At 39.0% G+C, this 15,340-nt stretch overlaps 2 protein-coding genes and 1 long non-coding RNA gene across 15 annotated transcripts in view; 1 reads left to right on the forward strand and 2 right to left on the reverse strand.

Annotated features, from left to right (window-relative positions):
- The window catches only part of LOC123973326 (bromodomain adjacent to zinc finger domain protein 2B-like), a 53,092-nt gene extending 50,406 nt beyond the window's left edge, over positions 1-2,686 (reverse strand). For 9 of the 10 annotated variants that reach the window (XM_046053262.1, XM_046053259.1, XM_046053258.1 and 6 more), the window contains exon 1: positions 2,475-2,686. The gene's annotated coding sequence lies outside the window, so the exon portion shown is untranslated. The remainder of the gene's footprint in view (positions 1-2,474) is intronic. The other variant, XM_046053253.1, reaches the window with a different exon arrangement.
- On the forward strand, positions 1,787-13,094 carry LOC123973331. 2 transcript variants are annotated; one of them, XR_006825597.1, is made up of 5 exons: positions 1,787-2,051; positions 2,660-2,807; positions 4,311-4,378; positions 8,652-8,729; positions 9,169-13,094. It is a non-coding gene; the product is annotated as an uncharacterized LOC123973331 (long non-coding RNA). The 2 variants fall into 2 exon arrangements; XR_006825596.1 differs by lacking the exon at positions 1,787-2,051 and adding an exon at positions 2,086-2,403.
- On the reverse strand, positions 7,588-12,005 carry cd302 (CD302 molecule). Of its 3 annotated transcripts, XM_046053270.1 has the most exons (7): positions 11,822-12,001; positions 10,703-10,828; positions 10,476-10,586; positions 9,684-9,863; positions 9,456-9,476; positions 9,117-9,345; positions 7,588-7,951 (listed from the first exon to the last, which is right to left on the reverse strand). In XM_046053270.1, the coding sequence occupies exons 1-6, from the start codon at positions 11,910-11,912 to the stop codon at positions 9,143-9,145; spliced, it is 732 nt and encodes a 243-aa protein (XP_045909226.1). In that variant the 5' UTR covers positions 11,913-12,001; the 3' UTR covers positions 7,588-7,951; positions 9,117-9,142. The 3 variants fall into 3 exon arrangements, with proteins under 3 accessions (XP_045909226.1, XP_045909228.1, XP_045909225.1); XM_046053272.1 differs by having other exon boundaries at positions 7,588-9,345; positions 9,456-9,473; positions 11,822-12,005; XM_046053269.1 differs by having other exon boundaries at positions 7,588-9,345; positions 11,822-12,000.
- Positions 13,095-15,340: the final 2,246 nt, after the last annotated feature.

The raw sequence follows: 15,340 nt of genomic DNA on the forward strand, positions 1-15,340 counted from the left end.
CTCTAATGTTAATATACAATGAGTTGTATTGCTAGTGGAATTTAAGGGTAATATGTTTATAGTAGGTTGTAGGTGAAAAGTAGTTATTTTAAGTTACACAATAATTAGTTTGGAATTAAGTCAGTAAAACTCTGGAAAAATGATTGAACTGAAAATATTTTTTATTTGACGGCTAGGGCTCGCATTTAAAATGGGCTTCTTTAAGTAATTTAGTAACCATGGGCAACATTTGCATTTGGAGCCTGGAAGAACAAAGCAATATTTTAAAAATTCAAATCCAAGTTGCTGACTCTTTTGATTTCTCAATGTTAAAAGCTTGCATTAGAATCTTAGTCCACATCACTTCAACATTTTTCTCTCTGCAGAGGTTTTCAAGGACATGTGATCTGAATAAATATGGAGGCAAATTTAGTGACCTTCTACCTGTGTTTTGATTCATTGGCAGTTACTGGATGCATGCATAACACATCAAGGCTGTGATCTGATTTATTGTGCTGCCTTGGCTACTGAAGCCATTTAAATGATGGATTTTACTAGGAATCATGTTTACTGCCATTTCACTTAGGACTGTGTGCACAAAGGGCACACACTAGTTCATTACTATCAATTATATCTGTGAAGACAAATTAGCTCCGCTTTGCAGCCAACAAAATATGCCCGCTAAAACAAACTAAATGACGCTTAGTTAAATTTACACCAACAAATCAAGCTTTATCCACTGTATGAGCACAATTGTACATAAATCAAGCTGCACCACATACTCCTGTATATAAATGGCAGTTTATGCTGTGATGACAAAGTTTGAAAGGGCCTATTACAAGTTAAATTCACAAAAGACAACTATGACATGCCATTGTAGGAAAACCACAGGTGTAAATAACAAAATGAATAATGGCTAAATTCCATTTAGCTGCTGTAACACTGTCATGGCTCACTTGGACACTTGAATATAAGGAATCCATGTTAATGTTATTAGTAAAACCTGTGCCTTTCCTACCATGACATGCCAAGATGTCTTCTCTGAGGTTTACTAATGTCAAGCATGGTTGTAATTAATTGCAATAGTCTGTAACATTATGTAGAACTTCTCAGAACTGTAGTAGAACTTTTTAGATTTCTTAAAATTTAAAGTAAGCCAAGTAGGCCCAACATAAAAACCACAGTGCACAGGGAAGAAATCAGGACAATAATAAAATGCCCTGATTTCTGCACTGGAAATAAAACCTAGTTTGTGCTTGTGGCACCCAGATTAAGACAGCCACTAAAAGATTTAAAACCGAATTTCGGGGGGGGGGGCTAAATGTGTGACATGTCATCACAGGAACATGAAAGTGGTTGGACTGCAGTTTCATAACCCATAACCAATCAGTGTTGAAATCTCACTCAGCATAAATCATCAAAAAGTGCTTCTTTCAATTTCAATTCAACCAAAGTCAAGGTTGTACATTCAGATTTTGTTTTTCTCCTTCAAAGTTCCATAACTTTGTTGCGGATAAAAACAGTTTACATAAACCGTGCTAATTTAAATACCCCAAGATGGCGAATGCCTTGTTGTTAATATGAAAGCAGAAAAATGGAGGGTATTGTCATAATCTCAAAGGGTAAATTTCAGCCCAGACCGCAGCTGCTGCATTAGCTGCGCTCTCCTTTAAGAGGAAGAAAGCAACAACAACAAAAAAAAAAGATACAGGGGGGAGACGACACCAGCAGGCAGCCCCCAGCTTTAACACTGATAACACACAATTAATGTTAGCAAAGACGAGGCTAAAACATTAATAAAAACCCACCTGTATTAAATCCAGTTGTTTGATAATTTCATGTTGTCACACGAAGCTTAAACCCACAACAAGCATTAACGTTACACTGGCAGCAAGACTTTTTATATGATACACTCCTACAACAGGCGAGCTAAAAAAAAAACATACAAACCTAACATTCTGACACGCTAACTTATGTATATGTTTTCATGATCCATCCATTGAGGTTTCTGCACAAATGGTGGACCCGCAGAGTGGACCAGCTGGTAACAAAGACAGGATCCATGCTGCAAGGTAGCTAATGACAAGGCTGAACAGCACTGCCTGTCTCTGTGTGTCTGCCAAGTATCGTACCGGGTGACATGTTAACGTTAGTTGCCAAACTCCTGCTTCAAACACTCTTCTTAACGACCAAGTTACAATGTCAACATGACACCAGTTAAAGCCAAAGTTTATATCCGAAAACCGTGTTATATACTTTGATATGAACTTTTGTTTCTCCTCGTCGCCGTGTTGAACTCACGGAGCGGCTTCAGTGAGGCAAGTGTAGGCAAAAGGATGCTACCGGTTTAGCAAAAGAACGTTAGCTTAGCTGTTAGCACCCGGCGACAGAAATTCGCGAAATAACAGCACTGAACGTACGTTGGTGAGTACTACCTAGCGACCTAAGGTTGCAAACTGTCTTAGCTTGGGCAAAACACAGACAATTAAACTCACCTTGACGTCGAAAATCGGTGTTAACCTTACTCCTTAAAATAGGGAAATGGAAAAACACTGTTAATTTACTTCCCCCGGTTTTGCGCTGTTTGAGGGACGTTGAAAGAGATGAATGGAGACTTGGTCAGTACTTGAGTCCAGTGGTGGGAGCTTGTGTGACTGAATGTGTTGCTCTCTGATCGCAGATTGAAGAGACTCTCTCCTCCGCTTCACTCCGAGCAACTCGAGAAGTGACGTCAGCTCAAGGCTTCTACAATGCAAACTTTTGTTCGCAAAACCTGCAACCAGCAAAGTGCACAAACTATCTGCGAGTACACTATATACATCTGTAAGGTGGGAAAACATGAGGTGCCTCTGTGTGTTGAACAACAACCGTCGTGCAAATAGATACCGTAAATGAAATGACGCAGGCTTTATCAAAAAGGTGTTTTTTAATGATTTATTAGTACAAGAACCTTACACTGCCACTGCTCATTAGTCTTTAGACTGCATGCATGTCGCATATAAAGGTGCTCAAAGTATTTCACAACAGGTGCTTAGGTTTCAGGAGGTTTTCAGTTTCCACCACATCCCTGGTCTGACAATGGCAACACAGTCCAACTATTTTTTTTAAATGTTCAGATGTTACACATTTTCAGGATTTATTTATAACCTAGCTTTATAAGTCACATATGTGCTGGTGTAATATTGATTTAAAGGACAGACAGACTGCCTGTTTGGTGGTAGAAATACTGCACACACACACACACACACACACACACACACACACACACTCATACTTTGTTCTGTAATTAATAACCAAGAGGATGCAGGCCATAGAGGTCTTTGCTGACAGTGACAGTGAGTGTTGTGTAATGTCTGAAAGTAAAACTGACTGACATAATGTCTTTTTTTCTGTTTAGTTCAGTTGTTTAGTTGGTGTAACAGTTCTGTTCAGTGGTATTGTCTCTCAAACAAAAGTTGGCAAAAACAGACTCCTCAAAACAGACAGAATTTAGAAAAATCTACATGCAGTAGCAGTAAGAAGAAAAAGTGATAGCAATAAGTAATTTCAAACTCATTATTTAAAGGATGGTAAGTATCAGTGCTATACATCCCTTTTCCAGACTCTTGTTAAAATTGTCTGGAAGTGTGGACTGCTTAGTTCAAATGGCTCTTTAAGTAGGATCGGGAAACTATTAACAAAGCATTAATGTTTGTTGATGGTTGAAATTACATAAATAAGTAGTCGGACAAGGACTACCATCTGCCTTGTTACTGCTCATTAAGCAAGCATACAATCTGCAACAGGAAATTGGGTGCATTTTATCATTAACCTGAACAGCAAACATTTACAACACAGTGTAATCAAAGCAGTGTAACGGTATGAAAATGGATCTCTGATGAGGACTGATGTAGTGCTGTCGCCCCAGTGTTTAAATTCCACAAATTATAAATAATTTTTTAATGAATTATTGCAGAGTAAGATCAACATTTGCTTTTTCTGGGAGGTTATTGTCAAGGTAATGGGACTCCTCTGTTTAATTTCTGAAGTCACGTCTTGTGATTACAGTACGTTGCACCATGTTGTCTTTTTTTTTGAAAGAGGAAGACGTGTTAGTGTTCAGGGGGTGGAGTGGATTTCCAGTCATGGCGCTGCACCTTTTTGCCAATACACACTGTACATGAAGTTGAACTAATTGGATACAGTAATTAAGGCACAAGGGCACATTTGAATTAAAGATGTGGAATAAAAAATCCTTGATCAGCATTCGTAATTGAAACCAGGTTTATTTGCTTGTTCACCATCCCTTGTGCTCATTGATTTTTCTCCCCCCTAATTCTGTGTCATTTTAGATTCTGCAGTCAAAGGAGCTACTGACTGGACTGAGTGAAACACACGCCTGGCAGGATGAACACACATGGTGAGGGAGGGGGAAAAATGATTTGATAAATTTGTCAGCCAAGCCACAGGATACCTGGACTTTTTTAAATTGTACTGGACAATCTTCATTAGATAGAATGAGCAATGGGAGAGATCAGAGCAGCGTCACCTTCGAAAGCCTTTTCCGTCCATGGTTTTCCACATTGTACAATCAAAATGTCAGCCTACCTTGGTCATTTGTAACATAATAAATTGCAGTCGATGGCTGCAATGCAGCAGCATGCTGGGGGAAGGGCAAACAGCCTGTCCCCTTTAAAGGCATTTTTAAAGAGTCTTGATTAGAAAGTATAATGAGATACCAAAGACACAGCAAAGATGATCTCTCCAGAGACTGATGGAAAACAAATTAAGATGGTGCTTTTGTTTTTAATTATTATTTTTCTATCAGTCCACAGAATACGCAGTATACCCCTGAGGCACAGGAGTTGGACTCACTGTCATTGATTTTTTCTTATTTTGTCCTGACATATTTAAGTAATACAGATTTTAATCATGTCAGCACACAATGCTCTGATCCCTTTAACACCAAAGCCTCCAAGCACTGCACATGCGTTTGATTTAGAAAATGGCACAGTGTCTGAGCTAAAAAACTGTTTGTGTGTGTAGAATATGCAGTTTACACTCTACGCTCTGATACAGTGTTTTCAACAACTCTGAGCTAACCATTCCCAAAAAGCTGCCACACAATGTGAGTTATATTCATTTTACACATCCAAATTGTAATGTAATTCAAATTACCGTAGCCCAGTAGGTGGTAAAGAAATGCAGTATGGCACGTCCTGACGTAAAATAGAGTTAGTATAATACTGTTTATCTCGCATGGCCGGCCAGAGAGCAGTCCTCTAAATAGTGGCCTCTGTTAATTGGAGCATGTTCTTGCATGCCCTTCTGTGTACAGACACCTTTTCCAAGAAAGACCATAACATAAATAGAGGATGAGCTGAATAGGAATAACTCACATCTAGTAGAATCCTGAGAAAAAGAGACTTGAAACCGGAAAGGCAGGAAAGAGTTCTGACATTGTGAAGTCCACGTGCAAGCCAAGGGTTGCTTTTTTTCTGTTGTGTATTGTTTTCTTGACACATAACTTGATAATTCACAGGATTGTGATCCAGCGTGGCTCTCATTTTCATTCCATCTGTCACGCTACTGCATGTCATCTCTTATTCATGCATACCAATGTCCGTTTTAATTAGTCATTCTGGGTCAGTGTAGACCTCTTCCTGCTTCAAGCAGCGGTGTGGCAGATGTGTGAATGAAATTCATCTGCTATTATTTGAGCGAAAAAAGGCCTTTACAGCCATTGTGATGAGGCAACAGCCACTCTACAATAATAAAATACATACATCCCAGTTAAACAGAAAAGATGATTTTAGGGATGCAACAGCATCAATCACTTAAGCTGAAATCTGTTTGTAAAAAAAATAAATGGTTATGCCTCAAAAGGTTCATCATAAATTTAATTCAACCCAATTATTTCCAAAAAATCTAATGAGGCTTCAGTAAATTAGTGTTACAATTAATTATCATAATTAGAATGATCATAATTATTCCTTTTGCATGTCAATACACGTTTTCCTCTGTTGTAACTGGTGACACACAGCAGCTAAACACTTCTGTAGCATTACAACAGATTACTAATGTGTGTAGGCTCAGCAGACTTTTTACAGTCTGATAATCAGTGAATTGCCGTTTTCTTTTCACGTCATTATTCCGTCTTAACTAATTCAATTTGAATCGCTAAAACATTTTTTCAGATGAGGGCAATTAAGTCCTGGAACCAGACCAGAAATGAACATCTACGATCATACTCTTAGTTTTCTAAATGTATCATGCAGAGTTGCATTCAGACAGAAGCTTACTCACAGTAATTGTTTTTGCTATTTTATCAAGAATGAATTATACTTGTTGAATATGTTGCATATTCATGAGCCTGAATAAGTCTTTGCTCTTCGAAATATAAAATCAATATCTGCTGAAATCTAACCATGTAAGTCATTTTTAAAGGCCCAATCTGTACATTTGAGGAGCTGTACATAGGTAAAGTAAATCATGAAAATCAGAATTTTGTGTTTTCCTCATACACCATTTTTGACAATATAGGCCTCAGTATAGACAATATAGGGCATTTTAACTATAACAGTTAAAAGCCCACACAGAGCCCCTACCCCACAGTGCAGCCCTGGCCTTCTCCGGCCCCACTCTGGTCTTTGGACCTTTATCTCGCATAGCATGTTAATAGTTGTCTTCCACAGCGAGCCTAAATGACTTTCTTAATCAACAAGAGGACTTTCACCTCAGCTTGGAGACAAGATAAGCATTCTGCAATTTAACATCTACTCTATTTATTTTGTGTTCATGTTTAAAGATATGCGTTACCTCTAGACTTCCTCGAAAATGTAACAGTGTAACAGCAAAGTGCAACAGGGTAATTTTTTCAAATCAGTGTTTTTTCTGATTGTTGTCCAATAACACTGTCAAACTGATAATCTTCCATGTTCCCTCCTGCAATGTCAGAGAACAGACTTGACAGAAATGTGATTCACTGTCCCACCTTGTGGCCATATCTAGAAATAACCTGGAATGCTCCGAGGAAAGCGTTATTGTTATTGTCCTATTAGTGTGCTACATCAATAAATGTTAGTCCACAAGTGCCTTTGACTATTCATAACTAGATGTGAAAATCATCAAGAAAGACACAACTCAACAAAAAAGAGGCATATGAAGCCAATATTTAAAGAGAATTTGTTAGATGGCAGACTTCTTGGAAGTCTAAATTTAGATGTGTATGAATGGGAGGGGGGGGGGTGAGATTTCCTGCTGCCTTTGCTCAGTTCTGTTTCATCTTGGCCCACACTGAGATGTCAACAGAGCCACTGGACATTTGGAGAGAGTGACATTTTTCAGATGACAATGATTTAGATGTCCTCTCTGAAACCCCAATTTAAGTGTCCTAATTCATCCTTTTCTCCTCAATTATGCATCGACATATATATATAGCAGAAATGTTCTATTTAGAGAGAAGTCATACTTTTTTTAATACTTTTTACTTTCTGACACCGCTGGACAACCCATGGCTGGAAGTTGACATATTACTGTTGGCAGACTACTAGAAATGTGTCCTGTTACTGCCTAATAGAACTTTCTGAGTCATATTAGTTAAAAAACAAAAACAAAAGCAAGCTCTTCTTATTGTCAAACATATTTTATTATGAAAAACGACACAAGGGCTCAGATTCTCACAAATTAATCTCAAATATTGCACATACAAGCATTCATGCTGTTGAAAATTAAATGAAAACATAATTCTGCAATATATCCATCCCACAGATTGTCTTTAATGTCTCCGGAGGATTTATTATTTCAAACACCAAAATCATGTCAACTAAATGATAAAACAATACTGCCAAGATTGGCTTTAATAGGGCAGCAAGGGAATTCTTAATATAAACCCCAAAAATACATATTTATCTTTTGACCAGATAAAAAGTACATAAAGGGCAGAGGAACTGTGAATGTAGATTATTTTCATGACAGCCATCTTGAAAAGATCCTGGAATGAATGAAGAGTTCAATCAGTGTTTTTTGAAAACTAAATCTAGCTTTACTGGCTATATTGGCTATATTTTGGCTAGTCTCGCACCTTGACACAATAACATCTAAAGCCAGGGAGAGAATGCAGGGAAATCGGTCAGGACGTTCTCTGGCAGTATTGGTTAAGGACAGCTTTCCATTTGAATTTATTTTACCTAGGAAAGAATATGGACTGTGCAAATCTACCTCACTGGCTACATTTACATGCATGGAGTAACAAGGCAATTGCTCACACTCTTGCCGGGCTCTTGTTCGGATCAAGCCATTTACATGTGCCCTTGATCACCTGTGACTGAGCATTCCTGTTTCTGTGAATACTGCTTAAAAAGGGCCACTCTGATTTTACACAAAAGATCAGTTTACTCATCATGGTTGTATAATTTCAATAGTTCTAAAGTCTGGGAAAATAACCCCAGATAATGTCTTTAGGGTTATCTCAGGGTTGTAGACTAATAATGTACAACTCAAAGCCTGCATTACAAACTGGGTGCGTGCAACATTTATCAGGCAGTGAGGGTCAAATGTGATTGGTTGCATTATGTGAAATGTAGAATACAGCATTTTTTAAGCTTGATACATTTCATGAAAAAAACCCATCAGGATGTCTCATTCTGCACTACATAAACTGACCGATTTTTTTTCTATCTGCCTCTTGTTAGTCACCCAAGCTTATGGGAATGCAATACTAAGTCGCTGGAGTAGCCCTGCAACAGGACATTTCTGTGTGCACACAAAAGGTATGAAAGCTTTTAGTTCCACTCTCTTCAAAAAAACAATGGTAAGTTATATCTAATATGCAGGAGAGAAATATTCATCCCAAAAGTTATCAAAAAAATGTGTAGTGCCTGATAATAACCTGATCAAATCACAGCTGACCAGGCTACAGTTGCTAATGAAAATGCACCAATGTGAAATAATTACATATAATTCATGTTAGTACAGATAACAAAAAGGCAGTACTGAGATGTTTATGTGCCACAGTGAGGTTAGTAGTGGAGAAAGCTTGGCATCAGTTTTCTTACAACCACACTACATTATTCTAAGTCATAACATTGACATGTATAACCCCAAACTACCCCCGCAACTGTTTTTTTTAGTGGACTTCTCTTTGCATGAACACCCACCCATGTGGAAGGGAGAGAAAGTTCTCCTATGGCACGCTGTCTGTCTCCTCAGCCTCCACCAGGCAGGACTGGTCTGTGTCCAGGACTCTGAACGGAGGGTGGTACTCGAATGCCGTGAGGATAGTGGAGCCAAGATTGTGCTTCTGGTGCAGGAACCAAATAACTGCTGAGACTCCCATGATGGCGACCACGCTGAGAATGACCAGGGCGGACAGCAGTGCGTTGGGTTCTGAGGAGGACAAGTAACAATGCAAGGAAAGTCACTACTATAAACAACAACAAAAAAGCACACAGGAATAGGTAAAGAAACTGCGAAAAAAAGCTCAAAGGTCGACTTACTCTGCTTGGCTACCTCTGCTTCTGAGGAAAAAAAACAACACAGTGAGCCAAGTGGAAAACAATCCCAACTATATTTTCTAGAGACACATTAACTAAAATCCTCGCTACATACTCATGGATCAGTCACGTTAAGAAACTCTGGTAGATTAATAACATACCAAAAGGTCTAATAGACGTATTGACTGATTGATATTTTGCATTGAGAAAAAAAAAAGACTTTAATCTTACTCTGATCTGTCTCGCAGACCACTCCGTTCTCCACTTCTTCCAGGCAGCTGACATTTTCCCACTTTCCCGTATTGCTGTGCAGAGAGACACATGTTTCCACGGGCACAAGGTCTGATGGAGAGCTGTCCTCCCAGTTAGTGAATAGCACAGGGTCGTCACCGAACCACATCATGTTGTCACCTGACAAAAGACACCAATCAGTACTCCAGCACGACAGCCAGCGGGAATACCAACCACTTTCACAGGCAATGTGCATCTTTTCCATCCTCAGGATTCACACTAACTGAAATGAGATTTTGAGTTTCTGGTATCTTAGCTTCCTCCACGGTGCCTCCAATGACTGCTTCATAAAAAGAAAAAAAATCATTCCTGAGGTTGTGCCAGGATTGAAAGACAAGGATGAGTTGGTGCTGTCACGCTTTAAAAGTAGCAGATAGACTGTGCTAAATACACTCTAAATCAAACGATAAGATTGTTATCTTAACTCTTGAGTTAAGATTTTTTAGTCAAACTATTGTTTCCAAGTTCAAGAATAAACTTTCACGCACTTTTAAGCAGAGTACAGAGTACAATTATAAAAGCTCAACAAAGAGATAAATAATCACTTAAACAAAATGATCAATATATCAATACAGTATATGTATAACAAACATCTGAAACAAAACCCTTTAAGATTCAAACAAACAACAGTAAAACAAAGTTGAATTGTTTCCTTTTTCATAGACAATCAGATTTTATGCTATGGAAGTTAGTCAGCAAGTTTTCACTGTCCTCTGGTCACATGATACTTACTGTTTGTGTCATAATACATTCCCAGCCACACGTTCACAGTGCCTTTCCACACTTCTGGGCTATATTTAATGACAAAGTCATTCTCCTCAGCGCTCTGGATGGTCAAAAGCTCTACAAAAAGCATAGCAATGAATGACAACCGAATCACACACACACACAATGAGAAAACAGACCATTTGTCATTTTGTCTTTAACAAAATATTTAAACATTAAAATGTCTCAAGTACCAAATCCTCGGCATAGGGTTTTTGCACTCTCAAAAGTGTAGCTTTTGATTTTGTCTTCTTCTCCATGGACAAAGTGGTAACATTTGTCTTTAAACGACACCCAGGTGCGTCGGTCTGCAGGGCAGTCTGAGGAAAATCATGGGACAAAACATGGTAATGGAAAAATATGGCACCTGATTGAAATTTCTTTTAGCTGTGTGCATTTTTGTGGGATGGATTTAGAAGCTACAGGAAGAGATTTAACAAAGAAACCAATGAAACAGGACTGACTAAACAAAACATAACCAAATCACCCGTTTAAGATAAGGCAACAACTGCCTCATGTTTGGTTGGATGCCAGTAGAACCAGTTGGATGTCAGTAGATACCATACTACAACCACGTCTGTACAGTTGAAACTACTTTGTTTGTTTCACGTTGTGACCGCAGTTCCTCTTTTTCCGTGCAGTTTGTGTCTATGTTTGCCAAATGATCATGCTTTTCTAGACTTTTCTCCTTGTAGTTTCCTGACTGCTGCACCACATATATGGGAACAGATTATTTCCCCCTCGGTGGAGCTCTGTTGTCTGTCTCAAGGTTTAAAAACTGACACATGTGTTACATGTGTCTGACTTTTGCCAGTTCATCTATGGTGTCTCATCTTTGTAGCAGTGTTATACTTGTTATTAACAAATTTACTTAATGACTATATTGGCATTATTGCTCCACATAAAGTTACAGTCCGACAAATATAGTCTATGTAAAGGGAGATTTGTCCCATTTTTTTGCAAATTAGCCATGATTAGACACCTTCAGGCAAAATCTAAAGATTTCTGACCTGCAATACACTGATCCCAAGGGGAAAACACGGATTTTTTAATGTTTGATTTGCGTTTCGCAACATAGGCAAGCACACAACTTTTAACTTAATTTACGTGCACGTACGTACTTTCCCGAGAGAACCCCCACAATAAACAAGCATTAAGTTAAGTGCAAAGAGCAAAGCTAAGAGTAACGTTATACTAACGCAGGAATGCTAAATTCAACGGCTGTGAACAAACGTAACTCTGACAGCAGAATATATCACGTTTATGTAGCTGTGAGCGAAGATTCAGTGTTAAACTCTTTAAACCTAACTTACGTCCCGTCAAACTCAACTGCAGCTGGATACACAACACAAAGACGCAGAATAACACTGATCGGGAACGGCGATTGTTCTTCAGAGACTCCATGACAGCCAGGACCCCCAAAAAAGTCAGGTAGTATGGCGAATGCACGAAACTACTTTTCTGTTGCACGACTCAAGCGTCCGCAGGCAACGTGAGCGAGATCCCACCCACATCCAGATACACTACACAGCGGCTCACAAACACGACTTGCACACCGTATAACACAGTAATAACAGTGTAAACACACCGGCCTGCACTGATAAAACTAAACGCTAAAAACAAGAGCAATTTGAACACTATTATTATCTGCGATTTAATAACACAAATCTTTGACAATTAATGTCAATTTAAAGGCTAATTGAAAAAGCATCCTTGGTAATTCAGCCGCTGTATTTACGTCCAGAAACTGCAGTCCTCGAGGATCAGATTATTTTACACATGGGGACCCCTAGGTGGCGCTTTACGCACAGTGTTCATCAGATTCAATGTGGTTACATGCCTGATTTGCATTGTTTTCTACAGAGACTGTGCTCTGTAAGTTGCCATCGTAATCATTGACTTATTTTTCTGATGTTATGGTTAATTGTGTAGAATTATGCTGATGTTTATGTTTATGAATTATGTGAAATGTCCACCTCATACCTGTCTGTGTGATATGTATGAGGCTTTTAATTTGCAGTCAGTAAATGACAGAATTAAATTTCATTTATACATATTCATTTTTAATTGCATTCATTACCCAGTTTATTGGAGCAGTTTTTGCAGCCATATACTTGAGTGTTTTATGGTATGTTTTTAGTATGTACCACCCTGTGACTAGTCAGGACCAGGCCTCTTGCTAAACCTGTAAACAATAAACTTGTTCAAATATACAAATGATATATGAATGTGAAAAAAATCAGTGTGTTATGTGTTGTCAGCACAGAGCCGAAACTACAGAATCGCTAAATGATATGGTAATGAAAGTAATTGTCTATTGTTTCCCTAAACATACTGTATACATTGTATCATGTTGCATTATATTCTGAAGTGTTTCTATTATTTTGGACAGATTATGGCATCAAAAAGTATCACAGAGTTGAATCAACTACTCTCTATAATTGTCGCAACAAAAACTAAAGACTGTAAGATTTGCAAAGGTTGTGTTTATTGCTGGGGTAGTGCAATCGATTGCATTATATTGTATTGTTGTGTCCACCCTCCTGTATCTACTCTCTTATTATTAAAATTTCTAGTTAAGCATCAGTCTGGTCTGATAAATAGTCCTGTAATAAGACAACAGTGCTGCCTACATTATCAGTATGGTTTGTAGTTACCTTTAGAGCATCTTTTTGTTTTTTTTAGGAAAAAGCCGTTCCCTTTATAGCCACAGGCTTTAAAAGGGGTATGGATGTAGGATGCTTCGTACCTGAGCAGGTAAGGGAGCGGAGAGCCTTGGGGGCAGGATGGTTGTCGTTCAGAGGGGAGGGGGTTTCAGCTCCATTGCTTCTAGGCGCAGGTGGCACAACAAACACAGACAGCTGGAGCGTGAGTTTTGCTCCTCGTCTGGAGCTGGTGGCTTCCCGTAGGGTGGCACAACACCCCGCAGGATACCGTGGGGACCCATCTGCCGTGGCAAGGCCTGCTCACAGACGCCCCCATCAACCCACCCTTCGCCATACCTCCTGATACCCATAACTCACCCTGTCCAGGCCATGCATGTTGTCAACAATACCATGTGACAGTGTTTATATAGTCCTTACCAGGTCCTCACCCTATGGGTAAATACTGGTAGACCAACTCAACAGAGCTGCAGTACAACTGCATTAATATTGCTCACTGGATTGCGGTTGCCGAATACATTTCCAAGTTTGAGTTCAGTTATTATAATTGATGGCATAGATGACTGGAACTGCCTGATAATAATGTCTCATTACTTCACTGAGTGAATATCTGAATGTATGTGTAGGGTAGGAGATGGTCACTGTCGAATTAATGGAGTCTTGGAGATAACTGACAGCAAAGTGACCTTTGTCAGATGCTGCTTAAATGGGGAACTAACAGATGCTGGTCCTTTCCTTCTTCCATTTTTGAACCTCAGCCTACAGAGAATGGCTCAAAAAGCTTTAATCTAAAACCATTCAAAGGAAAAACACGGAGTACCACTGATATATTGTGACATTTTTTTTTGTACATGTATCCATACATTTCTTTCTGCATATCTCTTTGTGTTTGCCAATCTAGCATATGTTTTTTAAAAATAAATTGAGTAAGACATTCTTTTCAAGCTGTCTCAAAAAAAGGTCAATTATTAACACATGCCATGTTTTCTGGGTGGTACGGTGGTGCAGTGGTTAACACTGTCACCTCACAGCAAGAAGGCTGTGGGTTCAAACCCTGGTTGCCCTGGCCTTTCTGTGTGGAGTTTGCATGTTCTGCCTGGGATCTCTCTGGGTGCTCTGGCTTCCTCCCACCATCCAAAGACATGTGGCCTAAACTTAGGTGTGAGTGGTTGTTCGTCTGTGTGAGGCCCTGTGATGGACTGGGGACCTGTACCCCGCTTTTCGCCCAATGCCAGCTGGGATTGGCTCCAGCCCCCTGCAACCCTGTACGCAGGATAAGCAGTTGACGACGGATGCCATGTTTTCCAAATTCTGATAAGGCCAGATTCTCTATTAAACATAAATTGAATGTGAGAGACAAAGTGAGAGACAGGGCTTGGATTTCAGCCCTTGAAGCCATAGCCAAGCTCCCAAAAAAAAATGTATTGTTCAACTATTATGCTAGCTAGACTACATACACAACACGCTGTGTTCACGTAATTCAAGAATTAAGCAATACAAGGTTAGCAAAAAGTTATACTCAATTCAAAGGGAAAACAGGTTATTAAGGTCAGAAGTTTACAAACACTCATCATGGACATGAATATCATGACAATATTGGGTTTTCAATAATTTCTTTGAACTGGTCTTTTCTCTAGGGCAGAATGATTGTAAAACATACATATTTAATAGAAAATATAAAGAATTTGATTCACAAGTTTTAATTCATTTGGGGTTTTGTGCAATCAACACAGGGCCAAAATTATACACACAGGGTCAAAAATATACTTACAGCACACCTAATATTTAGGTGAATGTACTTTAGCAAGTTTCACTATGAGCAGACACCTTTGATAGCTATCAACCAGCTTCTGGCAGAATTCTAGTTGGATATTTGACCACTCATCTTGGCAGAATTGGTAGAGTTCAATGACATTTGTTAGTTTCCTGACCCTGACTCGACTTTTAAGCATGGTCCACAAATTTTTCGATAGGGTTGAGGTCAGGACTTTGGGAAGGCCATTCCAAAAGCTTAATGTTAGCCTGTTTTATCTATTCCACAACCACCTTTGAAGTGTATTTGGGGTTATTTTCCTGTTGGGACACCCAGTTGTGTCCTACTTTCAACTGTCTGGCTGATGGTTTGAGATTATGTTGAATAATTATGAGGTAGTCCTCCTTCTTCATTAT

This window comes from Micropterus dolomieu, linkage group LG07, assembly GCF_021292245.1.
Source record: "Micropterus dolomieu isolate WLL.071019.BEF.003 ecotype Adirondacks linkage group LG07, ASM2129224v1, whole genome shotgun sequence".
NCBI lineage: Eukaryota > Metazoa > Chordata > Actinopteri > Centrarchiformes > Centrarchidae > Micropterus > Micropterus dolomieu.

Coding starts and splice junctions, on each gene's coding strand:
- cd302 (XM_046053270.1), bottom strand. CDS start 11,912: ATGGAGTCTCTGAAGAACAATCGCCGTTCCCGATCAGTGTTATTCTGC. Junction 10,587..10,702: donor AACCCTATGCCGAGGATTTG/GTACTTGAGACA, acceptor TGCTTTTTGTAG/AGCTTTTGACCATCCAGAGC. Junction 9,864..10,475: donor AATGTATTATGACACAAACA/GTAAGTATCATG, acceptor GTCTTTTGTCAG/GTGACAACATGATGTGGTTC.